Below are 27459 nucleotides of genomic sequence, written 5' to 3' on the forward strand. Positions count from 1 at the left end.
CCAGCTTTAATTTATAACAGCCAATCAGATTTTAGCTCTGGTTAAAGTGGAGACAAATGAAAGCAGCAACGTGATTGGTTGCTATAGGCAACAGTTTCCATTACACTAGTTTTGTTAACCCTTTCGTGCCACTCCATGGCAGATTCTATGAAAACCGTATACATAAAACAAAAACACGCACACAAAGAAACAACAATTCTGTCTTTGTTGCCCATAGCAACCAATCACTGCGCAACTTTCATCTTTCACGAGAAGAGAACAAACCGAATGTTGCAGTGTGATGGGTTGCTATGGGCAACAACAAAAAAGTTTTACTTTTAGATGGTTTTAATAAAGAGGTTTTGTATGGGCAAAAGGACACATATACAAAAAATAAATAAACCTGCATATTTATTTAACCCCATTTATGCCAAAACAGTTTTCTTTCTCTCCCCCCCCCCCCCCCCCCATCGTCACACTCATAAGAACGACAACTTTTTAATTTTTCGGCAGGCCGCATGAGGGCATGGTTTGTAAACTGTACATTTTAATAGCACCATCTTGGAGTTTTTTATTATTTTTTGTTTTTAAGGGGCTGTCCTATTTTCGTGTTGTAAATTTACGCTATTTACTGTGCAGTAAAGATTACATTATAATTTTATTCTCTGCGATTACAGTCATGCCCAATTTATATTGTTTTTATTCGGTTTTACAATTTAGTTTATCATTTTTTTGTAGCTTTGGATAATAGAAGCATTTTTATTAAATAAATAATAATAATGAAGTGTTACCACATTTCAATACCAATAACTTTTTCTTTTTCCTATTGACAGAGCTGGGCCGGGGCTTGTTGTTTGCAAAAATATCACATTCAGGTACATATGACTTTTTATCATGGATAATTGCATTTTTATCTGTTCAAAATATACCTTAAATTAATAGTTAGGCCCCCTGTCTGCTTGCCCTCAGCATAGTTAGGTCCCCTGTCTGCTTGCCCTCAGCATAGTTAGGTCCCCTGTCTGCTTGCCCTCAGCATAGTTAGGTCCCCTGTCTGCTTGCCCTTAGCATAGTTAGGTCCCCTGTCTGCTTGCCCTCAGCATAGTTAGGCCCCCTGTCTGCTTGCCCTCAGCATAGTTAGGCCCCCTGTCTGCTTGCCCTCAGCATAGTTAGGTCCCCTGTCTGCTTGCCCTCAGCATAGTTAGGCCCCCTGTCTGCTTGCCCTCAGCATAGTTAGGTCCCCTGTCTGCTTGCCCTCAGCATAGTTAGGCCCCCTGCGTACTTGCTCCCAGCATAGTTAGGTCATCTGTCTGCTTGCCCCCATTATAGGCTACTCCCTCAGTTCAGCTGCAGTGCCAGCAGCCATATACAGTAGAATCTCCTAATAGCGGACAAAAAAAAGTGTCCGCTATTGAGAGATGTCCCCTACTGTGAAAAAAAAAAAACGTTCTAAATGACCAAATACTGTACTCACTCCAGAGTATAATTACCTAGAAATAGGATAAAAAGCTATATCATCCCCTCTTTACCACCCCCTGTGCCATTTCTTTCCTCTTTATCATTTAATACCCGCTTTATCCCCTTGTGCCACTTTATTCCACCAGTGCCAAACCATCTTCCCCCCCCCCTTCCTTCCTTCCTTCCTTCCTTCCTTCCTTCCTTCCTTCCTTACACCACATCACTTTCCCCCCCCCCCCCTCCCCAATGTTGTTCTTCTTACCTGGCCAGCAGACTCAGGTGCAGGGGCTCTCAGTGGGTCTGACGTTCTCCTGATGTCCTCTGTGCAGCACTCACTGAGATGCTGTGAGCAGCAGGGCTGGCAACAGTGACAATTGACACCCCTGACTTTACTTGTCAGTGCCCGCAGCCTCTGCTCTCTGTAAGAGCAGCACATAGGACGTCAGGAGCGTCACTCTTCACTGCTGGCAGCCATCACTGCTTACTGGAGAAACTCAACCCGGCTGAAAGCCCCTGCACCTGCGCCTGCTAGCCAGGTAAGAAGAACAGCAGCAGGAGGAAGGTAGGGGAAAAGTGACGTGGCACAGAGGAGTAAAGGGAATTAAATGGCACAGGGGAAATTAAGGGGGGGGGGAATGGCCCAGTAGGTAGTAAAGAGGGGGTGATGAATTTGCACAGTGGGAAAAAGTGGCATGGGAGAAGACTGGGGGAGGAGGGGGGGATTATGTGACCAGTGGGCGTATTAGAAGTGTCTCCTAATCGGAGGGTGAAAATATATTCTTAAGGGATTCTGCCGGGAAATAAAAAAAAAAACTGTCTGCTATGGAATGTGTCCCCTATTGGGAGGTGTCCACTAAGGGAGATTTTACTGTGCTCTTTTGGGACCTTCGCCTATGGGCTTTAGCAGTAGGTTCCCCAGACCTAAGGAGCAGTAGAGCAAAGAAGCTGCAAACCGAGAGATGCAGTATAGTTACCATCTAGGGTCACACGGGCTCCTCAGTATGTCTTACATGGTTGGTCTTCCAGACAGGCTATCTTGCCTAGTTGAGGTCAGGGGCATGATAATGTAGCACACGTTAACTATGCAGTCCCGGCAGTCACTTCTCTTTTAGATGGCAGCAGCGGCCAACCCCTGCAGACTGACAGTGACCCGGCAGAGGGGAGGCAGGTAAATCAGCCTCAATAGCCGGTGGGAGCTGTCCAATTTTAGCTGGGACTGCATTAATTAGGAGGTAATAAAATGAGGGCCATTAAAATTAATTTGTGTTAAAGCATTATTAAAGGAGTAGTCCAGTCCTGAAAAACTTATCCCCTATCCTAAGGATAGGGGATAAGTTTCAGATTGCGGGGGTCCGACCACTGGGGCCCCCCGCGATCTCCTGTACAGGGCCCCGGCAGCCTGCGGGAAAGACGCGTGTTGACCACCGCACGAAGCGGCGGCCGACACCCCCCTCAATGCAGCGCTATGGCGGAGCCGGAGATTGTCGAAGGCAGCGCTCCAGCTCTGCCATAGAGTTGTATTGAGGGGGGGGCGTGTCAGCCACCGCTTTGTGCGGTGGTCAACACGCCCCCTACCCGCGGGCTGCCGGGACAGGGGGGGGGGGGGAACCGATCGAACCCCCTGCGATCTGAAACGTATACCCTATCATTAGGATAGGGGATATGTTTTTCAGCACTGGACTACTCCTTTAAGGTGTTAACTTTGACAGTTCTAATTTTTCATCATTTTGGTTGTTACAGACATAGCGATAGGTTTTTTTAAATTATTATTTAAAAAAATGTAAGAGGGATTTATGCATGCTTACTTTTTCTGGGGTGGTGGGGTTTAAATTAATTTGTTAAACTTTATTCTTTTACTTTTTCTCTAGTCCCACAAGGGGACTTTCATATGTGATCTGTCGATTGCTCATATAATACACAGCACTGCAATAGCTGACAATGTATACACTATCCAGTATGGCTGGGTACAGGTTCATAAGGTCCCTGGCTGCCATGGAAACCTATTGGCAACCAGCAATCGGGTGGCAATCGTGTAGCAATCGGGTAACACAGACGCTCAATTCTATTACATGCCGCAGTCATGATTTGACCACTGCATGGAACAAGTTATAGGGAAACCGTCACCAAGTTTTACCCTATATACCGGGTGGCAACACGTTATTGAGGTTAATGATAGAGATGAGCGAACTTACAGTAAATTCGATTTGTCACAAACTTCTCAGCTCGGCAGTTGATGACTTATCCTGCATAAATTAGCTCAGCTTTCAGGTGCTCCGGTGGGCTGGAAAAGGTGGATACAGTCCTAGGAGACTCTTTCCTAGGACTGTATCCACCTTTTCCAGCCCACCGGAGCACCTGAAAGCTGAACTAATTTATGCAGGATAAGCTATCAACTGCCGAGCCGAGAAGTTCCTGACGAATTGAATTTACTGTAAGTTCGCTCATCTCTAGTTAATATCATGTGTCCTACCATGCCTGGGTGGCTGCTGGCATTTCTGTAAATATGGAGAAAACAACTTTTATAAATGTCACACACAGAATGTAAATGAGGCTCAAGTAGTCACCAGGTATGCGGCTTGCTCAAGTAATCAGGGGGCCCCGGTATAATGAATCCTATTTAGGCACCAATAATGCCTGCCCTGACTGAGCTGCTCAATCATACCTAGATCAGCGTTATAGGAGTGATTACAGCTCTGTAAGCCATGACTACTTCAGCAGCCGCATGCCCTAACTACTTGAACCTCATTTACATACTGCATGTGACTTTTATATAAGTTGTTTTATCCACATTTATAGATGTACCAGAAGACATCCAGGCATAGTAGGAAACATGATATTAACCTCTATTAAGTGTCGCTATTTGTTATATAAAATAAAACTTGGTGGTAGGTGCCCTTTAACCTCTTAAGGAGCCATGACGTATGCATACGTCATGGTCTTTTCCTGGTCTCGCCGCTCACCCGGCGGAGATCAGAAGCGGATCCCTGCTGAAATCCTTCAGCAGGAATCCAGGGCAAACGCCGAGGGGGGCCATGTAGGCCCCCCATGTCGGCGATCGCCGCAAATCGCAAGGGAAATCGCCCTTGCGATCTGCGGCGATACCGGGCTGATCGGGTCTCTGGGACCCGACCGCCCGGTAATTTCGCATGATCCCGGCTGTCACAGACCATGCTAAAGCATAGGAGCGAGGTGGCAAGCTGGCCACCTCCTCCGATCCCCTGTGATCCGTCGGTTAGCTAACCGACAAATCGCAGGGGGGGGCGGTTACTTCCTCCCGTCCTGCCCAGCCCCTGGAAGTCCGGAGAGGACGGGAGGAAGACCGGAGGACGCGACGGGGGGAGTGCTGGGGACCGGCCCCGGTACTTACCTCGTCCCTGAAGACCCGGACCCGGTGAGGAAGATGGCGGCGGCGGCCCTTTACAGCAAGGCACGTCGCCGTAAAGCGACATGCATTGCTGTATTGGGACCCTGTATACTACAACTCACAGCATGCCTAGACAGCCCTTGGCATCTGGGCATGCTGGGAGTTGTAGTTTTGCAACATCTGGAGGTCCACAGTTTGGAGACCACTGTGCCCTTCCAGATGTTGCAAAACTACACATCCTCAGCATGCCCTTACTGTCCAGGCATGCTGGGAGTTGTAGTTCTGTAACATCTGTCCCTTCAGATGTTGCAGAACTACAACTCCCAGCATGCCTGGACAGTTTTGGCATACTGGGAGTTGTAGTTTTGCAACATCTGGAAGGGCACAGATTGGGAACCACTGTATTAGTGGTCTGCAAACTGTAGTCCTCCAGATGTTGCAAACTACAACTCCAAGCATGTTGGGAGTTGTAGTTCGGCAACATCTGGCTCTTAAGATGTTGCCGAACTACTACTCCCAGCATGCCTGAGAATGTTTGGGAGTTGTGGTTTTGCAACAACAGGAGGCAAACTGGTTGGGAAACATTGTCTGTTTCCTAACTCAGTGTTTCCCAACCCGTGTGCCTCCAGCTGTTGCAAAACTATAACTACCAGCATGCACTGATAGACTGTGCATGCTGGGAGTTGTAGTTTTGCAACAGCTGGAGGTCCCCCCCCTTGTGAATGTAAAGGGGCCATTCACATGGGCAGGGGCTTACAGTGAGGATCAGGCTGCAAGTTTGCGATGCAGCAAATTTTGCGCGGCAGCTCAAACTCGCAGCCGGAAAATCGCTGTAATCCCCCCTGCCTGTGTGACTGTACCCTAAAAACACTACACTACACTACACTAACACAAAATAAAACAAAAAGTAAAAAACACTACATATACACATACCCCTACACAGCCCCCCTCCCCTCCCCAATAAAAATGAAAAACGTCTGGTACGCCACTTTTTTCAAAATGGAGCCTCCAGCTGTTGCAAAACAACAACTCCCAGTATTGCCGGACAGCCATCGACTGTCCAAGCATTCTGGGGTATTTGCAACAGCTGGAGGCACCCTGTTTGGGAATCACTGGCGTAGAATACCCCTATGTCCACCCCTATGCAAATCCCTAATTCAGGCCTCAAATGCGCATGGCGCTCCCACTTTGGAGCCCTGTCGTATTTCAAGGCAACAGTTTAGGGTCACATATGGGGTATCGCCATACTCGGGAGAAATTGCCTAACAAATTTTGGGGGGCTTTTTCTCCTTTCACCCCTTATGAAAAGGTGAAGTTGGGGTCTACACCAGCATGTTAGTGTAAAAAAAATAATTTTTTTACACTAACATTCTGGTGTTGCCCTATACTTTTCATTTTGACAAGAGGTAAAAGGGAAAAACACCCCCCAAAATTTGTAATGCAATTTCTCCCGACTACGGAGATACCCCATATGTGGGCGCAAAGTGCTCTGGGGGCGCACAACAAGGCCCAGAAGGGAGAGTGCACCATGTACATTTGAGGTGATTTGCACTGGGGTGGCTGATTGTTACAGCGGTTTTGACAAACGCAAAAAAAACTAAACCCCACATGTGACCCCATTTCGGAAACTACACCCCTCACGGAATGTAATGAGGGGTGCAGTGAGAATTTACACCCCACTGGTGTCTGACAGATGTTTGGAACAGTGGGCTGCGCAAATAAAAAATTTTGTACAGCCCACTGTTCCAAAGATCTGACAGACACCAGTGGGGGGTAAATGCTCACTGTACCCCTTGTTACGTTCCTCAAGGGGTCTAGTTTCCAAAATGGTATGCCATGTGGGGGTTATTTTGCTGTTCTGGCACCATAGGGGCTTCCTAAATGCGACATGCCCCCAGAGCAAAATTTGCTCTGAAAAAGCCAAATATGACTCCTTCTCTTCTGAGCATTGTAGTTCGCCCGTAGTGCGCTTCAGGTCAACTTATGGGGTACCTACATACTCAGAAGAGATGGGGTGACAAATTTTGGGGGGTATTTTCTGCTATTAACCCTTGCAAAAATGTGAAGTTTAGGGGGAAAGACACATTTAATTGAAATTTTTTTTTAATTTTTTTACATATGCAAAAGTCGTGAAACACCTGTGGGGTATTAAGGCTCCCTTTATTCCTTGTTACGTTCCTCAAGGGGTATAGTTTCCAAAATGGTATGCCATGTGGGCTTTTTTTTCCTTTTCTGGCACCATAGGGGCTTCCTAAATGCAACATGCCCCCCAAAAACCATTTCAGAAAAACGTACGCTCCAAAATCCCCTGGTCGCTCCTTCCCTTCTGAGCCCTCTATTGCGCCCGCCGAACACTTTACATAGACATATGAGGTATGTGCTTACTCGAGAGCAATTGGGCTACAAATATAAGTATACATTTTCTCCTTCTACCCCTTGTAAAAATTCAAAAATTGGGTCTACAAGAACATGCGAGTGTAAAAAATGAAGATTGTGAATTTTCTCCTTCAATTTGCTGCTATTCCTGTGAAACACCTAAAGGGTTAAAATGCTGACTGAATGTCATTTTGAATACTTTGGGGGGTGCAGTTTTTATAATGGGGTCATTTGTGAGGTATTTCTAAGATGAAGACCCTTCAAATTCACTTCAAACCTGAACTGGTCCCTGAAAAATTGTGATTTTGGAAATTTTGTGAAAAATTGGAAAATTGCTGCTGAACTTTGAAGCCCTCTGGTGTCTTCCAAAAGTAAAAACACGTAAATTTTATGATGCAAATATAAAGTAGACATATTGAATATGTGAATAAAAAAAAATAATATTTGGAATATCCATTTTCATTACAAGCAGAGAGCTTCAAAGTTAGAAAAATGCAAAATTTTCAAATTTTTCATCAAATTTTGGGATTTTTCACCAAGAAAGGATGCAAGTTAGCAAAAAATTTTACCACTAAGTTAAAGTAGAATATGTCACGAAAAAACAATCTCGGAATCAGAATGATAACTAAAAGCATTCCAGAATTATTAATGTTTAAAGTGACAGTGGTCAGATGTGCAAAAAATGGCTGGGTCCTAAGGTGTAAAATGGCTGGGTCCTTAAGGGTTTAAACTGCCAGAAGATGTCCTACTGACAGCAGTTCCTGCGATCTTGGGTGGGTGCCACTGCAAAATAGGGGGAAGCTTAGCAAAATGCCCCTTACTGACCACCATGAATAGATGTGTGGGCAGTCACTAAGCAAGTCATTGCTTTTTGAGGTGGGGGGGGGGGGTGTATTGCATTTTTTTTTACATCATGTTTTAGTGTTGTTCCAGGGGTCTAAGAACCATAACTTATTATTTTAGTTGAAATAGCTATAGAAAGACTTAATTGTTTGTGCTGCAAGTTTCATGTTTTAATTCCTTAAGAATTCGGCCAGTTTGCATTTTTGTGGTTTTGTGTTTCTTATGTTTGTTTTTTTTATACCTCATCGTCTTCTAAAAGCCATCACACACCCTGTTAGAGGCTAGGCACCATGTGCAAGGATGCATGTGGGATCAACACATCAGTAGTATAGAAGTCTACGGCGCTCCAGTATAGTTGAATTTAGTATTGTTTTGCAAACTCAGATCCCGATATATCACAGTAAGTTTTTTCTTTCAGGACTGTGCCGATTTTAGCCTAAAAAGAGCTCAATTTAGGAATTATTTGCAGACTAATGAAACCTTAATATTTTTTTTGTAAAAAGATTTTTTTGTACTCACTTTAAAATCTCTCTCGTTGCCTTCATTGGAGGACACAGACCATTGGTCTACACTCTGACACTAAGTAAACAAAAAAAGTCGTCTCCTCCCGGCCAGGATATACCCTAACCAGTTGTGTCACAAAGCAGTAGGAGAAGCCAACAAACAAAGGAGATGTCTGAAGAACACCAGAAAGGAGTTCCAAAGAAACCCCCACCAATAGGCAACAAAAATCTGACAAAGCAACTGTAAATGGGATGGAGCTGTGTCCCCCTCAATAAAGGCTACAAGAAAGATTTTAAGGGGAGTACAAAAAAAAATATTTTCTCAGTCTCTGGGGTGGAAAAAAACAACCGCCAGAGAAAGGGAGGTCAGTCCGGAGACTGGAACACATTCGTCTGAAAGATTACGGACGAGACCCTGGACCCTAAAGGAACTAGAGCCCAGCAACTAACCACCCAGAAGTCCCCACATGTGTAGTGGGCCAGGACATGGAAGGAAGGAACCTTCCTCTTGCAGAGACCAGAGTCTGACAGCTGTCCAATGTCAACAAGAAATGGTCGCCCTGGAGGCCAGACCGGTCGTACACAGTCTACAGAGGAAACAACCTCCGGAGAAGACAGAATAAGGAGATTTTTTAACACTTACCGTAAAATCTCTCTCTCGAAGGATCCATTGGGGGACACAGACCGTGGGTGTATGCTGCTGTCTCTAGGAGGTATGCCACTATGGCAACAAAAAAAGTCGGCTCCTCCCAGCAGGATATACCCGCCTCCAGGCCCTGAGATAATCAGTTTTAGTACCAGAGCAATAGGAGAGGACCGACAGGTCAAGGAAAAAACACGAACTGTCTGAGAACCAGAAGAAAAAATATAACTGAACACACCCTTGGACAGAAAACCAAAGAGAAACCCACAAGGGCGGGAGCTGTGTCCCCCAATGGATCCTTCGAGAAAAAGATTTTACGGTAAGTGTTAAAAAATTTTTTTCTTTATCGGCTCCATTGGGGGAAACAGACCGTGGGACGTACCAAAGCCGTCCCTTGGGTGGGCAGATAATCAGTTAGGCAGATGGCTGTTCCACTGCCGCCTGCAGCACTTTACGGCCCAGGCTAGCATCAGCAGATGCGAAGGTATGAACCCGGTAGAACCTCCAGAAAGTGTGCAAAGATGACCAAGTAGCCGCATTGCAAATCTGCGAGGCCGAGGCCTTGTTCTGGAGAGCCCAGGATGCCCCAACAGAACGGGAAGAATGAGCCACAACCCTGAAGGGAGGAACCTTCCCCCTACAGTGATAGGCTTCCCGAAATGGCAGACCGAATCCACCGAGAAATGGTGGCCTTGGAAGCAGGTTGTCCCTTGCGACGACCTTCCGTGAGGACGAAAAAGGAATCACACTGAAGAAACGAAGACGTGACAGAGAGGTAAGACCTAACAGCCCAAACCACATCCAGTTTGTGGAGTAAATGCTCCTTAGGATGAGAAGGACGGAAGAACAATGTCCTCATTGAGATGAAAGGCCGAAGCAACCTTAGGCAAAAAGGAAGGATCTGGCCAGAAGACAACCTTGTCCTGATGAAGCACCAGAAATGGAGAACGGCAGGAGAGAGCTGCCAATTCAGACAATCTCCGAATGGAGGGGATAGCAACAAGAAATGCCACTTTCCAAGAAAGGAGGCGCAGGGACACCTCCCTAAGGGGTTCAAAAGGTTCACCTTGGAGGACCCCCAGGACCAGATTCAAGTCCCAAGGGGGAGAAGGTGACCGATAAGGAGGGGCAGCATGCGCCACTCCTTGAAGAAAGGTCCGGATATGAGAATTAGAAGCCAGAGGACGCTGGAAAAGAATAGAAAGAGCCGAAACCTGACCCTCAAGGGAACTGAGCGACAAACCCAGTTCTAATCCCGACTGCAAGAAAGAGAGAAGACGGGGAACAGAAAAAGTAACAGGAGACAAAACCGGAGCTTCACACCAACGAAAATAAGACCGCCAAGTACGGTGGTAAATTGCCGAGGAGGGCTAACGAGCCCTGAGCATAGAGCGAATGACTTGGGAAGAGAAACAGCGACTGTAAATTGGGGTGGCAAAGAGGACCCTGAGACAGTGGGTCCAAACGAAGTGGAAGGCGTAGTGGAGTGTCATCCAGGAGCCTGACCACTTCGGCGTACCACGACCTTCGGGGCCAATCTGGAGCTATCAGTATGGCGGGAACGTCCTCCGCTTTGAGCTTCCTCAGAACCCTGGGAAGGAGCGGAAGGGGAGGAAATAGATAGGGCAGAGCAAACCCCGTCCAAGGAATCACTAGGGCGTCCACAGCTAGCGCCAGGGGGTCCCGGGACTTCGCCACAAATGGAAGGACCTTCCGATTGTGCCGAGACGCAAAGAGGTCCACGTCTGGAATGCCCCAGAGGTCGCAGATCTGCGCGAAGACCTCTGGATTCAGGGAGCACTCGCCAGGGTCGGCTGAGGACCGGCTGAGAAAGTCCGCTTCCCAGTTGAGCACATCCGGAATGTGAATCGCCAAAATGGCCGCCCAGATGTTTTCCGCCCAGATGAGAATCTTTGTCACCTCGGCCATGGCTGCCGAGCTGCGAGTGCCGCCTTGCCGATTTATGTACGCTACGGCCGTGGCATTGTCCGACTGGACGCGGACAGGGCGGGACTGAAGTAGGGACTCCAAATGAAGGAGGCAAAGAAGAATCACCCTCAGTTCCAAGATGTTTATCGGAAGCAGGGCTTCCCGGGGAGACCAGAGGCCTTGAACCGTCCAGTTCCTGAACACACCGCCCCAGCCCGACAGACTGGCATCCGTTGTAACCACCTGCCAGTGGAGGGGAAGAAATGATCGCCCCTGAAGAAGAAAGGGGGAGCAGAGCCACCAGAGCAGAGACTGACGTATCCGACGAGGGAGAGCAATCTTGCGATCGAGAGACAGAGGAGATCTGTCCCATCGAGAGAGAATTGCCAGTTGAAGGGGACGGTAATGAAACTGGGCAAATGGTATGGCCTCCATGGCCGCCACCATCCGACCCAAGACTTCCATGCAAACGCGGATGGAAACTGGGACCTGGGCCCGAAAGGAGCGGACTCCTGACAGGAGAGTCAGACGTTTGTCTGGAGGAAGGCAAATCCGGGCAGAGGCCGTGTTGAATTGAAGTCCCAGGAAGATCAGAGACTGGGTGGGAGAAAGGACAGACTTGTCCCTGTTGACCATCCACCCGAAGCGATCCAGGGTCTGGAGGGTGAGATCCACATTCTCCAGGGTCTGGACTCTGGTGGGAGCCTTGATGAGAAGGTCGTCTAGGTAAGGGATCACCGAGACTCCTCTTGACCGCAACAGGGCTATCACTGGCGCAAGGATCTTGGTAAAGACCCGAGGAGCAGTGGCCAGACCAAAGGGGAGGGCTACAAATTGAAAATTCCCCTCCGGAACCGCAAAACGGAGGTACCGTTGATGGCCGGGAAATATTGGAACATGGAAGTAGGCATCTTTGATGTCCACCGAAGAAAGAAATTCCCCTTGTTCCATGGATGCCACTACCGAACGGAGGGATTCCATTCGGAAGTGGCGGATGAGAAGATGACGGTTGAGGCGCTTGAGGTCCAGGATTGGCCGCACCGGACCGCCCTTCTTGGGGACCACAAAAAGATTGGAATAGAAACCCTGAAAACGTTCCCTTGGAGGAACGGGGACAATAACTCCCTGGAGAAGCAGGGACCGAAGAGCCTCTTGAAACTACTTCGCCAGAGAAGGAGACCGGGGAGCCCGGGACTGAAAAAAAACGATCCCTCGGGAGGGAGGCAAACTCGATTCGGTACCCGTTGGACACCATGTCCCTGACCCAAGAGTCCTGAATGTGTGTGGTCCAGATGTCTCGAAAAAATAAGAGACGACCTCCCACCCGAGAAAAATCTGCGGGTGGGGGAATCACTTCATGCGGAAGTGGGTTTGCGGTTGCCCGATTTGGCCGCAAAATGGCCGGAACGGTTGGTGTCCAACTTCCAAGACTGGCGCGCCCGGAACGAGGGAGCCTTCTTGTCCCGCGAAGGCGCCTGCCCCGACCCCTAAGGCTAAGTTTCCACTTAGCTTTTTTTCTGGCAGTTTTAGGATAGCTGCCACAGCAGTTGTTGAGCCAAAGCCAGAAATTTATTCAAAAGGAATAGGACATATAAAGGAAGGACTTATACTTCTTCTCCCTTATGATCCACTTCTGACTTTGGCTCAAAAACTGCAGTGGCAGTTTTCCAAAAACTGCCAGAAAAAAAACCAAGTAGAAACTTAGCCTTATTGGGGCCAAAAGTCCGAAAGGACCGAAAGGAAGAGGACTTCCTCTGGGAAGTAGAGCGAGCCTTATTTTGAGGCAACAAGGAACTCTTACCCCCCGTTGCCTCAGAAATAATCTCGTCAAGGCGCTTGCCAAAAAGACGGACACCAATAAAAGGAAGCTCGGTGAGAGACCTTTTGGAAGCGGCATCCGCATCCCAAGCCTTAAGCCACATGGAACGGCGGAGGGCCGCCAGGTGACCCACAGCAAAGGCAGCACAACGGGCTGACTGCATGGAAGCTGTGCACAGAAATTCCCCAGCTTTAGAGCATTGGAGAACCAAGGCAGACAGATCCTCTGGGGGGGGATCCCGCCTGGATACCCTGACGGAGTTTTGAGCACCACAACTTTAGGGCTTTGGACACCCAAGCTGAGGCGAAGGTGGGAAGTAGAGAAGAGCCTGCTGCTTCAGAGGCAACCAACACTAAGGACTCCACCTTCTTGTCCGTCGGGTCCTTGAAAGCAGCCGCATCTGCCAGTGGCAGTGTGGTAGCCTTAGAGAGGCGGGAAATTGGTGGGTCCACCGAGGGAGGGGAAACCACCTTAGAGACAAGGTCCTTGTCGAATGGGTAACGCACCTAAACCTTCTTCATTCCCGGGAACCTCTTGTCTGGATGTTTCCATGCAGATTCCAGAAGGGTGTCAAATTCAGTGTGAGTGCTTAACCTTTGAGGTGCCGGTTTAGCACGATGAAAGGATACTTCAGGAGTCACGTCCGAAGATCCTGGGTCCTCTAAGTGAAAGGTGTCCCTTATGGCCGCAACCAATGAGTTCACCGTTTCAACTGAATCCGAGTGGTCTTCCGAGTCAGATGCCGATTCAAAAGCCTCATCCGCCAGTTCACCAGGAGAATGTGAATGAGTGGAGGCAGCCCTGGAGGGGGGCGACCCTGATCGGTCGTGACTGCAGGAACGTCCTCTGGAGGAGCGACGTTTGTGACCAGATGACCCGGGGGCGGGATCCACGAGGGGAACGCCCACGTCTACCTGAAGACTCAATGGAAGAGTCAGAAGATGCACCCCTAGTACGCTTGTGAGAGCGTGAGGTATGTGGAGAAGGGGAGCGGGTCCCTTTAGAGGCCCGGCACAGGGCAGACTTCTTCAAGGCAGACACCACGTCACGGGAGGCCTCAGCCACCGAACGGGAGACTTGAGTCAAGTCAGCCATATACTGGGATAGGGAAGAAACCCAGGCTGGAGGGGCTGCCGAATCCACCGGAACTGAAAGAGCATCCGGGGGTACCATGCGGTCTGGGGCAGCAGAGGAGCAGGCAGAGCAAGTGGGTTCAGCAGAACCAGGCATTTTGGAATTACAGGTCTTACAGACAAAATGGGAAACTAATGCTCCAGTTGTCTGTTTAGAGGGAGGAACAGTTCTGGGTATGGACATAATGAAAAAAAGAACTCTCACCCGAGTCTGTGTCCCCTGTGGCAGCTGCTGTAAGGAGAACTCCGCTCTGAGTGAAAGAGAGGGAGAAACAGGCCAGCCAATAGCCATAGAGGGGAGTGCCTGGAGCAGAGGCACTGTCTAATTGACCTCTGCCCCCGAAAATCGCGCGCACGGCGCTGATTGGAGGGCGGTTCGCGCCTCCAGTAAGCTCCAGCGGCCCTGTGGGCAGAGCTATAGCGCCCCAGCCGTGAAGAAGAATAGTAATGGCGCCCGCTCCTTGCCCCGGGCACACATGTCGGTCGCGTCTGCGCCCACGGGGAAGTGAGCAGGCGATACACATGTCCGCTGGCAGCTGTCTGCTGCCGAAACAGAAAGTAAGTCGGTGCTCCGTGCGCCGAACAGTACAGACGCCGCGGCTGTCAGCCGCATAGTATAAAAACACACACGTACTTAGTAAAAAGTAACCCCTTCCTTCCCAAAATGCCCTTGCTTGCCCCTGCTTTGAATAAAGATAGAGCCCCAACACAGGCTAGCCCATTAGACCTGAAAGGTGGTCCAAAAAATGAGGGTCTCCAGAGGTTGCAAGTCAGCACCTAAGGGAGAAAATATATACTCACCTCAGTCAGAAGAACTTACCTAATGGAGTCTTCTGCGAGGTCTTCAGTCAGCTTTCTGTTACCTGCATCACGCCGAGCTACCATGTGTGAGTGAGGCGAGCAGGGAATAGGGGGACCTGGACCCATGAGGTACAACCCCAGGCGCTGACCGTTGGCAAGAGGGGGTTAACAGCGCACATACGCAATGTCTGTGCCCCCTTACTCGCAATGGGGAAACAGTGAGACGCAGTTCCTGAGTCCCTACCTGAAAACATGAAAGAAAAAGAAATAAAAAAAAAATAACATTCCCTAACTAGGAAAATAATAAAACATAAGACCTGGTCTGGAGAAATCCAGACCATGTCCACCTTCTTCAGACACTAAGCTTAAAACTGATTAGCTCAGGGCCTGGAGGCGGGTATATCCTGCTGGGAGGAGCAGACTTTTTTTTGTTGCCAGTGTCATACCTCCTAGAGACAGCAGCATACACCCACGGTCTGTGTCCCCCAATGGAGCCGATAGAGAAAAAGGGTATGTTCACACGAGTGGATCTGCCGCTGAAGGACTGCTGTATGCTGCCTTTACAGGTGCCTGCTCGGAGCGCCAATATGCCGCTACAAGCAGACACACTGAAGCGATGGGCGAGACGCTGTGCATGCTCGGTGTACTCGCACACATCGCGGCCACTCCCCCTGCTCTATGAGCTAGGCCGAGAGCTGCCGCGATATGTGAGTATACTGCGCATGCACACGGCAACTCGCACATCGCAGTGTGTCAGCTCGTAGCAGTGTATTGCCCCTGCAAGCAGGCATCTGTAAAGGCAGCATACAGCGGCCCTTTAGCAGTGGATCTGCAGAGTAAAATACGCTATGGATCCGCTGGTTTGAACGTACCCTAAGACGCAGGACAACCGTGGCCTGGTAAAAATGAGGAAGGGAGAGGGACAAGAAAACCCTAGTTCAGAGACTTGTCTGATCCAGAAATCCTGACATGGAACGCCAACTTTCAGGAGGGAAATATCTCTGAGAAGGCTCAAAGAGAGAGCCCTGCAGGGCATCCAGCCTCAACTTCAGGACTACAGCTGGAAGAGGAAGAATGCCAGGAAGGAACAGCTGGGCACACCTAGCAAGAAGCCTAGAAAATAGGAGGTGGAAACCAGAAACCTCTAGAGAAGGATAAGAAGAGCTATAATCAGCCCCTCAGAGATACAAAGCAAGGCCCGCTTACCCATGACAGAATAAAGGAGCACCACTGCCCATCAAACTGCCAAGCCTTAGTAGTGAGTAGCTAGAAAATAATGAGAGAAGACCAGGTTTGGAGATCTCCAGACCTGTGTGTCTGCCTCCCACTGACACTATGCTAAAACTGAGGGGGTATATCCTGTCAGGGAGGAGCAGACTTTTTTTTTCCCCCTTAGTGTCAGCACATATACCCAAGGTCTGTGCCCCCCAAAGAAACTAATGTTACGGTCTAGGGCTGCATTCACTGTTTTACAGATTTCAGACTTAAAATGTCCCAGCATGCTTTGGGTCTGTAGTACAGAACTTGCTATGGCGATTTACATTTTGGGAAATAGTATCCAGTGATCTAACATTCAACTAAGTTACTGTCCTATTGCGTTACAAGAGCTAAGCTGTTAAGAGTAGTGGCCATCACCAGCTATCCGTATTAGAAGCATAGCCCTGTAGCATAATATAGGCTTGAACTCAGGATCGGTACAGGATAAGTAATGTAATGTATGTACACAGTGACTCCACCAGCAGAATAGTGAGTACAGCTCTGGAGTATAATACAGGATATAACTCAGGATCAGTAAAGCATAAGTAATGTAATGTATGTACACAGTGACTCCACCAGCAGAATAGTGAGTACAGCACTGGAGTATAATACAGGATATAACTCAGGATCAGTACAGGATAAGTAATGTAATGTATGTACACAGTGACTCCACCAGCAGAATAGTGAGTACAGCTCTGGAGTATAATACAGGATATAACTCAGGATCAGTACAGGATAAGTAATGTAATGTATGTACACAGTGACTCCACCAGCAGAATAGTGAGTACAGCACTGGAGTATAATACAGGATATAACTCAGGATCAGTACAGGATAAGTAATGTAATGTATGTACACAGTGACTCCACCAGCAGAATAGTGAGTACAGCTCTGGAGTATAATACAGGATATAACTCAGGATCAGTACAGGATAAGTAATGTAATGTATGTACACAGTGACCCCACCAGCAGAATAGCGAGTACAGCTCTGGGGTATAATACAGGATATAACTCAGCATCAGTACAGGATAAGTAATGTAATGTATGTACATAGTGACCTCACCAGCAGAATAGTGAGTACAGCTCTGGAGTATAATACAGGATATAACTCAGGATCAGTACAGGATAAGTAATGTAATGTATGTACACAGTGACCCCACCAGTAGAATAGTGAGTACAGCTCTGGAGTATAATACAGGATATAACTCAGGATCAGTACAGGATAAGTGATGTAATGTATGTACACAGTGACCCCACCAGCAGAATAGTGAGTACAGCTCTGGAGTATAATACAGGATATAACTCAGGATCAGTACAGGATAAGTAATGTAATGTATGTACTTAGTGACCTCACCAGCGGAATAGTGAGTACAGCTCTGGAATATAATACAGGATATAAGTCAGGATCAGTACAGGATAAGTAATGTAATGTATGTACACAGTGACCTCACCAGCAGAATAGTGAGTACAGCTCTGGAGTATAATACAGGATATAACTCAGGATCAGTACAGGATAAATAATGTAATGTATGTACACAGGGACTTCACCAGCAGAATAATGAGTACAGCTCTGGAGTATAATACAGGATATAACTCAGGATCAGGATCTATAGATAAAATATTTAATTACAAAATAGCAACTATAATACATCCTTTTTTCCATAAAGCAAATGAGGTAAAATTGTCTCCATTACATACAAGCTTCTCATACAGTAGATCAACAATAAGCAACACAACTTATTTGTTTATCTCCCACAATGCACTGCTAACTAAACTACTATAGCAAAGCATGCCGGGAGGTGACATTAACATCTTGGTATAAAAAGGCTGCTTCTTGTTAGAAGTTTTGGCATTTAGTCCCCTTCAGTGAACACCAGCTTTAAAAGGGTTATCCAGAGAAAAACACACACACATTATATATATATATATATATATATATATATATATATATATATATATATATATATATATATATATATTTATCAACTGTCTCCAGAAAGTTAAACAGATTTGTAAATTACTTCTATTAAAAAATCTTAATCCTTTCAGTACTTATGAGCTGCTGAAGTTGAGTTGTTCTTTTCTGTCTAAGTGCTCTCTGATGACACGTGTCTCGGGAACTGTCCAGAATAGAAGCAAATCCCCATACCAAACCTCTTCTACTCTGTGCAGTTCCTGAGACAAGCAGAGATGTCAGCAGAGAGCGCCGTTGCCAGAAAGAAAAGAACAACTCAACTTCAGCAGCTGATAATTATTGGAAGGATTAAGATTTTTTTTAATAGAAGAAATGTACAAATCTGTTTAACTTTCTGGAGCCAGTTGATCTAAAAAAACAAAAAAAAAATTTTTTTTTCCTGGAATACCCCTTTAATTTATTTATCTAGACAGTGAATATTAATAGGGATGTAGCAGAGCTGTACTAGTCATTTGGCACAATTATCTGCTATATCACTTGTTTCATTAAAGGGGTACTCCACTGCCCCAGCATTCGGACCACGCCCCTCATGACATCACACCATGCACCCTCAATACAAGTCTATGGGAGGGGGCGTAGCAGCTGCCACGCCCCCTCCCATAGACTTGCATTGGGGGGGTGTGGAGTGACATCACGACCCCCCGCTGCCACGCCCCCTCCCATAGACTTGCATTGAGGGGGCATGGTGTGACATCACGAACCCCCACTGCCCGAACCCAGTGTTCCTAACAATGTTCCGAACGCTGGGGCAGTGGAGTACCCCTTTAAATCTACCATTCCCAGTGCACAAAATCTCTGTGGCAAAACTCAGCATTTCTACATCCGGATATAAAACAATTATATTCCATTTTTTTTGTTAAACAATGGCGCAGATGAAATGTGACATTGCATGTTCAGATCACATGTATTGTATTTGTATAACATTTTTATGTTTCTTTTCATATTAACAACAATAAAGCAATCAGAACTAAGAGACATATGGGGATATGTAGACTTTTTCCAAATCCCACCAACCTGCGGCTCTCCAGCAAAACTACAACTCCCAGCATGCCTGGACAGCCGCAAACCATCAGGGCATGCTGGTAATTGTAGTTTTGTAACAGCGTGAGAGCCACAGGTTGGGGAATGCTGTTCTAACTCATACTGGAATGACTTGTGTCTGTCATATTAATATTAAATATAGAATTAAAAATGATCTATGAAAGTTACAGCATAAAATGCCACATACATAAACCCGACTGCTACCCAGCATTACATAGTATACAGCACTGACAGTATTTGATCCACAAATATAAAGAAAAAAAACCCCACGAACATACAGTGATGGTCAAAAAGCTTTCCTAGGACTATAATCTGCCATCCCTGGTAAGAAAACCATTATGGTGATCAATACCGAGGTTATCAGTCCGCTTCCTGAAAAGCAAACATGTTTGTTGTACCGCCAGGTAAGTGATAACCTATGGGGACTTTAATGGCATCCATATCCCGTGCTGCTCTTTTGTTCAGTGTGCGGCAGTATTCTATTCTGAGTGTACAGTGTGACGGTATTATATTTAGGGGTACAGGAAAATCACATGTGAGTCACAGATCGAACTGTGTATTTTACCTGAATATGTCCCATCAGAACCGCGTTCTCCTGTAAGGTCTACAGCGTATAAGGGTAAAAAAACTCCCTTACTATTGTTCAGATCATACTGGGAGCTGTAGTTTACCACAGTAAAAACTTCTATAGGGCATTAACCTGACTTGGCAACTGGTATATTTGATTATTGGAGTAGAGAACGCTTTACTCGGCGCTGCACTGGGGGGCAGGGCCCGTCCAAGACACTGTGCTGTTTGGGTCCAGAAGTGAAATGCTGCAGCCCAGCCTCCCTCAAAAAAAAAAAAAAAAAAAATTATATATATGTATATATATATATATATATATATAAAAATATATAAAATATATATATATATATATATAAAAATATATATATATATATATATATATAAAAATATATAAAATATATATATATATATATATATATATATATATATATATATATATATATATATATATATATATATATATAAAATATATATATATAAAATATATATATATATATATATATAAAAATATATAAAAATATATATATATATATATATATAAAATATATATATATATATATATATATATATATAAAATATATATATATATATATATATATATATATATATAAAAATATATAAAATATATATATATATATATATATATATATATATAAAAATATATAAAATATATATATATATATATATAAAAATATATAAAAATATATATATATATATATATAAAATATATATATATATATATATATATAAAATATATATATATATATATATATATATATATATATATATATAAAAAAAAAAAATATATATATATATAAAAATATATATATATATATATATATATAAAAATATATATAAATATATATATATATATATATATATATATATATATAAAAATATATATATATATATATAAAAATTATATATATATATATTAAAAAAAAAAATATATATATATATATATATATATATATATATATATATATATATATATATATATATATATATATATATATATATATATATATATATATATATATATAGTACTATGCCATCGCATATCAGAAAGACAAAAAAAATTAAATAATATGTAATTTTTTTTTTACTTTTACACCATTTACCATACGGGATTAAGATTAAATAATGTTATATTTTAATAGTTTGGACAATTACGCATGTGGCGATACCTAATATGTTTATTTTTATTATGTTTACATGTGTTTTTATATGGAAAATGGGAAAGATTAAAGTTTTTTTTTTTTAAACTTAAATTTTTTTTTGACACTTTATTTGTCCCTTAGGGGACTTTTAGGAGGAATAATTAATGCAATTCTATAGAACTTCACCGATCTGTGAGCTTTGCGATTGTTTGGTAGGGCCTGAGGTTTCCACCCCACTGGACCACCAGGGATGGTTTAAATCTCCCTTTAGACGCCATTGTCAGTTTTGACAGCGGCGATCTAAAGGGTTAATAGCCACCCGTTAATGGCCCTCAGCGGCGGCTCCCAGGTACTGCAATCAGCTGGGGGGGGGGGGGCACAGAGAACGGAGCAGGCTCGAGTCAGGAGCTCGCTCCATACACCCTGAGCGGCACCTAGTCCGTCATGGGCCGCAAAGTGGTCAAAACTTTTCTCGGGGCGGCAATTTGCCACCCCCGTGAAGGTACCGCCTGGGTCCAATGGATCCCGCGGGATCCATTGAAGGACCGGCCCTGACTGGAGGCTTCTGTTATAAGTACGAATCCCACCCCTTCTCAGCAGGGAGGAAGTAAAGGATTACAGTAATTAACTTCTATTACTTTGTTATTATGCAGAATTATCATAGGAATGTGTTTGGTCTTGGCTGTTTTCATTTTTTCTATTTTCTTTCTACAAGAAAGACTTGTAGCTTGGTCCTTGTGAACTGCTCGTATATATATATATATTTTTTTTACTTGCTTTGTAAACAAGACGTTAGGTTCTTAACCTAAAACGATTGTCTAGGAATGGCTGGAATAATACAAAAACAACCTATAGAAATAAATTATACATTTGGCGAGCAGCACAGGGACAGCTGCCAGTGATATAACCGTATAGATCATTGTTTCCCAACCAGGGTGCCTCCAGCTGTTGCAAAGCTACAACCCCCAGCATGCCCGGACAGCCAACGGCTGTCCGGGCATGCTGGGGGTTTTAGTTTTGCAACAGCTGGAGGCACCCTGGTTGGGAAACCATGATCTATATGATAAAACTATAGCGACTACACTAATCATATAATGCCCAGGTCAGTGTCCTCATCATCCCTGTTGACAAGTTCATCTTCTGCTTCCCAGCTCCGCCACGTGGTGGTGGATATAGACGGCCTAACACAATTCATATGGAACTGAGCAAATGGATACAGCGAGGATCGCCGGACGGACTTCTTGCGCCTACTGTCCACATCGTTCTCCTTGGAGGTTCGGTAGGATAACATTGGTCTCTCCGTTAATTCAATCTTAAGGCCCTCGATTTCATCAATAAGCTCCAACATCCTCTGCGTAGAGGCCACGTTTCCCCCACCAAGAACCTGAGCTTCCGGGATCCAACGCAAGTGTCTCTGAGCCCAAATGCAGATGTCAGGACCTTCGATGTGCGGCAGGATTAAGCCATTAAAGTCTATTGGCTTGCGGTGCCAATTCTCATAGAAGACCTGGTAGTTACTGAGTACTTCATCTGAAGCGCTTATTAATTTACTAATCCTTTTACCCAGGAGACTTTTAATGAAGGGTCCAGGTTCTTCCTTGAAGAATCCTCTCTTATTCGAAGATTTCGACTGGGTAAGAGGCAGAGATAACTGCCTGTGATGCTACAGAAAGAAAGAAAATATCACTGTTATTATAAGTCGAAAACAACATGCAATTCGGTATTGGTTTGGATAGAGCGTATCCATTAGAGATGAGCGAACTTACAGCAAATTCGATTCGTCACGAACTTCTCAGCTCGGCGGTTGCTGACTTTTCCTGCATAAATTAGTTCAGCTTTCCGGTGCTCCGGTGGGCTGGAAAAGGTGGATACAGTCCTAGGAAAGAGTCTCCTAGGACTGTATCCACCTTTTCCAGCCCACGGGAGCACCTGAAAGCTGAACTAATTTATGCAGGAAAAGTCATCAACTGCCGAGCCGAGAAGTTTGTGACGAATCGAATTTACTGTAAGTTCGCTCATCTCTAGTATCCATAGCAAAAAATAAAAACATGTCACATGTTGTCTGCTTGCTGACAGGGGCCGAGGTGCCGACTGGAGCTTGTAGTAAATCCTAAGTTAAAGGGGTACCTCCTGTGGAAAACTATTTTTTTTAAATCAACTGGTGCCAGAAAGTTTAACAGATGTGTACATGACTTCTATTAAAAAATCTTTACCCTTCCAGTACTTTTTAGCAGCTGTATGCTACAGAGGAAATTCTTTTCTTTTTGAATTTTTTTTTAAATCTTGTCCACAGTGCTCTCTGCTGACACCTCTGTCTGTGTCAGGAACTGTCCAGAGCAGCATAGGTTTGCTATGGAGATTTTCTCCTGCTCTGGACAGTTCCTGATACAGGCATCAGGTGTCAGCAGAGAGCACTGTGGACAAGACAAAAAGTAGCATACCTCTGTAGCATACAGCTGCTAAAAAGTACTGGAAGGGTAAAGATTTTTTAATAGAAGTCATTTACAAATCTGTTTGTACCCCTTTAAAGAGGTTATCCAGCAATAGAAAAGCACAGTTCATTTCTTCCAAAAATAGCACCACACCTGTCTGCAGGTTGTCAGTGGTATTACAACTTGACTCCATTCACCATGGAACTGCAACACTACACCCAACCTGGATACTGATGTGGTGCAGGTTTTTGAAGAAATATGTTCTGTTTTGCCAACGTTGGATAACCCCTTTAACCCATCAAGGACAAATAGCGACAGTCAAGGGAAAGGGAACCAGCTCGTGTCTCAGCTCGTGTCTACAGCTGTTGCAAAACTGCAACTCTCAGCATGCATCGACAGCCGAAGGGCATGCTGGCAGTTGTAGTTATTCAACAGCTGGAGGCACATTACTACAACTTCCAGCATGCCCTTTGGCTGCCCGTGCATGTTGAGAGTTGTAGTTATGCAACAGCTGGTGGCACACTTTTTCATAGAAAAAAAAAAGTGCCTCCAGCTGTTGCAAAACTACAACTCCCAGCATGCCCTTTGGCTATGCATGCTGGGAGTTGTTTCTTAGCAACAGCAGGAGACGAACAGTCCTCACCACCTGCTGTATCCAGCCGCCTCTGCTACTCCTGCCGCCCCCGCTGACCTCTGCCAAGGTAAGTAAGGCCCCAATCACGGGTGATCACCCCACAGCAGGAAAGTGATTGGTCGGTTGTTCGGACCGATCATGTGATCGTGATGTGGCACCCATGCCACCTCACTCCTGCTGGTAAAGGGTGATAGATGCCATCTCGGACACCACCTATCACACTTTTTTTTTCCGGGTCACCACTGACCCGATTGACCCGGAATTGCTGCTAATTGCCAGTCTGAATTGACCGGCAAATGTCGACATGGGGGGGGGGGGGGGGGGGGTCTGCACGGGGGGCCTGCTGAATGATTTCAGCAGGCATCCTGATCCGGTCCCTGCCCTGGCGAGCGGCGGGGACTGGAATTCCCATGGGCGTACAGGTAAGCCATGGGTCCTTAAGTTCCAGGACATCAGAGCGTACCTGTACGCCCTTGGTCCTTAAGGGGTTAAAATATAAAAGGTTAGTTAAACCACACAGTCGATGGCGTACATGTGCATTTGTGATCACTTCATATACCACAAAAAAAATAAAAATATGAATAAAATGCGACTGAAAGGTCCCATCAAAATAAAAGTAATAAATGGTAGCAATAAAAAAGTCAGATCACGGTGAAAAAAAATTAGCTCTCATAAAGACCCATATGGGGATAAATAAAAAAATGATAGGGGTCAGAAGAGGACAATTTTAAACATATACATTTTGGTGCATGTAGTTATAATTTTTTTAAAGTAGTAAAATAAAACCTATACAAATTGTGTATCCTTGTAACCATATGGACCTACAGAATAAAGATTTGATGTCATTTTTACTTTTTCTTTTGTTTCGCCACAGATTTTGTTTTAAAATAAGTGAGGTCATTACCAAGTACAATTGGTGACACAAAAAACAAGCCTTCATATGGGTCTGTAGGTGCAAAATTAAAAGCGTTATGGTTTTTAGAAGGGGAGGAGGAAAAAAGGAAAGTCCAAAAACAATTAATTGGCCTTTAGGGTCAAAATGGTCTGAGTCCTTAAGTGGTTAATAAGTGGATTCTGAAACATGGAATTGTTACACCATATTGAAGATTATTTTCTCTTAAAATAATAAAATCTAAACTAAACTTCCCCCTAGAGATATCCTCTTTAATCAGGTTGTTCCAATTATATTCTACTATTGTTTAGGGGCTCCTGAAGGGCGAGCCCCTGTGATTATTTAGGGGCTCCTGAAGGGCCAGCCTCTGTGCAGCTAAGACACTGTCCAATCAGTGCAGACATTGTCAGAAGGGCTCCAGAGCATGATCTTGTAAAATTGTGGAGATGTTGGAGCTGCTCTGACACTATCCACACTGACTAAATAGTAAAAAAAAGAAAAAAAAAAAAAAAAAAAAAAAAAAACACTTTTACGCCCCTTTGACACTGGAGACCACCCACTTGTCAATTTATTTGTTTATTTAAATATCAAATGCACAAACTGTGATTATTGCTTAAAAAAAATTCTAATATTCGAATAACTTTTTTTCGGTGTTACGGCATGACAGGTCCTTTTTAAAAGGGGTACTCCAGTGGTAAAACTTTATTTTTATTTTTTAAATCAACACGTGCCAGAAAGTTAAACAGATCTGTAAATTACTTCTGTTTAAAAATCTTAATCCTTTCAGTACTTATCAGCTGCTGTATGCTCCACATGAAGTCCTTTTCTTTTTGGATTCCTTTCCAGTCTGACCACAGTGCTCTCTGCTGACACCTCTGTCCATGTCAGGAACTGTCCAGAGAAGGAGTAAATCCCCATAGCAAACCTGTACTGCTCTGGACAGTTCCTGACATGGACAGAGGTGTCAGCAGAGCACTGTGGTCAGACTGGAAAGTAATCTTAAAAAGAAAAGAACTTCATGTGGAGCATACAGCAGCTGATAAGTACTGTTAAACTTTTTGGAACCAGTTCATTTTCAATTATTTTTTTTCCCCCCACCGAAGTACCCCTTGAAATAATTCATTTTAACCTGTTCAGGACCCATGACGTATGCATACGTCTTCACACCCTGGGTCTTAAGGACCCATGACGTATGCATACGTCATGGCGTTTTCCGGTCTCTGCCGCTCGCCGGGCAGAGATCGGAACTGGATGCCTGCTGAAATCCTTCAGCAGGCATCCAGGGCAAACGCCGAGGGGGGCCATGTAGGCCCCCCCATGTCGGCGATCGCCGCAAATCGCAAGGGAAATCGCCCTTGCGATCTGCGGCGATACCGGGCTGATCGGGTCTCTGGGACCCGACCGCCCGGTAATTTCGCATGATCCCGGCTGTCACAGACAGCCAGGACCATGCTGAAGTATCGGAGCGAGGTGGCAAGCCGGCCACCTCCTCCGATCCCCTGCGATCTGTCGGTTAGTTAACCGACCAATCGCAGGAGGGGGGGCGGTTACTTCCTCCCTTCCTGCCCGGCCCCTGAAAGTCCGGAGAGGACGGGAGGAAGACCGGAGGACGCTGCGGGGGACGGGGGAGTGCTGGGGACCGGCCCCGGTACTTACCTCGTCCCTGAAGACCCGGATCCAGACGATGAAGACGGCGGCGGCGGCGACAGGTGAGTGGATCTTCAGCCGCGGTCGGGCCCTTTACAGCAATGCACGTCGCCGTAAAGCGACATGCATTGCTGTAATAGGACCCTGTAAACTACAACTCCCAGCATGCCCAGACAGCCCTTGGCGTCTGGGCATGCTGGGAGTTGCAGTTTTGCAACATCTGGAGGTCCACAGTTTGGAGACCACTGTGCCCTTCCAGATGTTGCAAAACTACACATCCTCAGCATGCCCTTCCTGTCCAGGCATGCTGGGAGTTGTAGTTCTGTAACATCTGGCCCTTCAGATGTTGCAGAACTACAACTCCCAGCATGCCTGGACAGTTTTGGCATACTGGGAGTTGTAGTTTTGCAACATCTGGAAGGGCACAGATTGGGAACCACTGTATTAGTGGTCTGCAAACTGTAGTCCTCCAGATGTTGCAAAACTACAACTCCAAGCATGCTGGGAGTTGTAGTTCGGCAACATCTGGCTCTAAAGATGTTGCCGAACTACTACTCCCAGCATGCCTGAGAATGTTTGGGAGTTGTGGTTTTGCAACAGCTGGAGGCACACTGGTTGGGAAACATTGTTTCCTAACTCAGTGTTTCCCAACCCGTGTGCCTCCAGCTGTTGCAAAACCACAACTCCCAAACATTCTCAGGCATGCTGGGAGTTGTAGTTTTGCAACAGCTGGAGGTCCCCCCCCTGTGAATGTACAGGGTACATTCACATGGACAGGGGCTTACAGTGAGTATCGGGCTGCAAGTTTGCGATGCAGCAAATTTTGCGCGGCAGCTCAAACTCGCTGTAATCCCCCCGCCCGTGTGACTGTACCCTAAAAACACTACACTACACTAACACAAAATAAAATAAAAAGTAAAAAACACTACATATACACATACCCCTACACAGCCCCCCTCCCTCCCCAATAAAAATGAAAAACGTCTGGTACGCCACTCTTTCCAAAATGGA

The 27459-nt window shown here is 45.4% G+C and overlaps 1 protein-coding gene and 1 long non-coding RNA gene across 4 annotated transcripts in view; one reads left to right on the forward strand and one right to left on the reverse strand.

Moving 5' to 3' along the window:
* The window catches only part of LOC130295039 (uncharacterized), a 43511-nt gene that overhangs the window by 895 nt on the left and 15157 nt on the right, over positions 1-27459 (forward strand). For all 3 annotated transcript variants that reach the window (XR_008848680.1, XR_008848678.1, XR_008848679.1), the window contains exon 2: positions 813-854. This is a non-coding gene — a long non-coding RNA (uncharacterized LOC130295039). The remainder of the gene's footprint in view (positions 1-812; positions 855-27459) is intronic.
* The window catches only part of MTMR12 (myotubularin related protein 12), an 84388-nt gene continuing 78797 nt past the window's right edge, over positions 21869-27459 (reverse strand). The window contains exon 16 of the mRNA XM_056545227.1: positions 21869-22506. Within this exon, the coding sequence (XP_056401202.1) occupies positions 21931-22506 (576 nt within the window). The 3' untranslated portion in view covers positions 21869-21930. The remainder of the gene's footprint in view (positions 22507-27459) is intronic.

The sequence above is a fragment of the Hyla sarda genome, chromosome 1 (assembly GCF_029499605.1).
Source record: "Hyla sarda isolate aHylSar1 chromosome 1, aHylSar1.hap1, whole genome shotgun sequence".
Taxonomy (NCBI): domain Eukaryota; kingdom Metazoa; phylum Chordata; class Amphibia; order Anura; family Hylidae; genus Hyla; species Hyla sarda.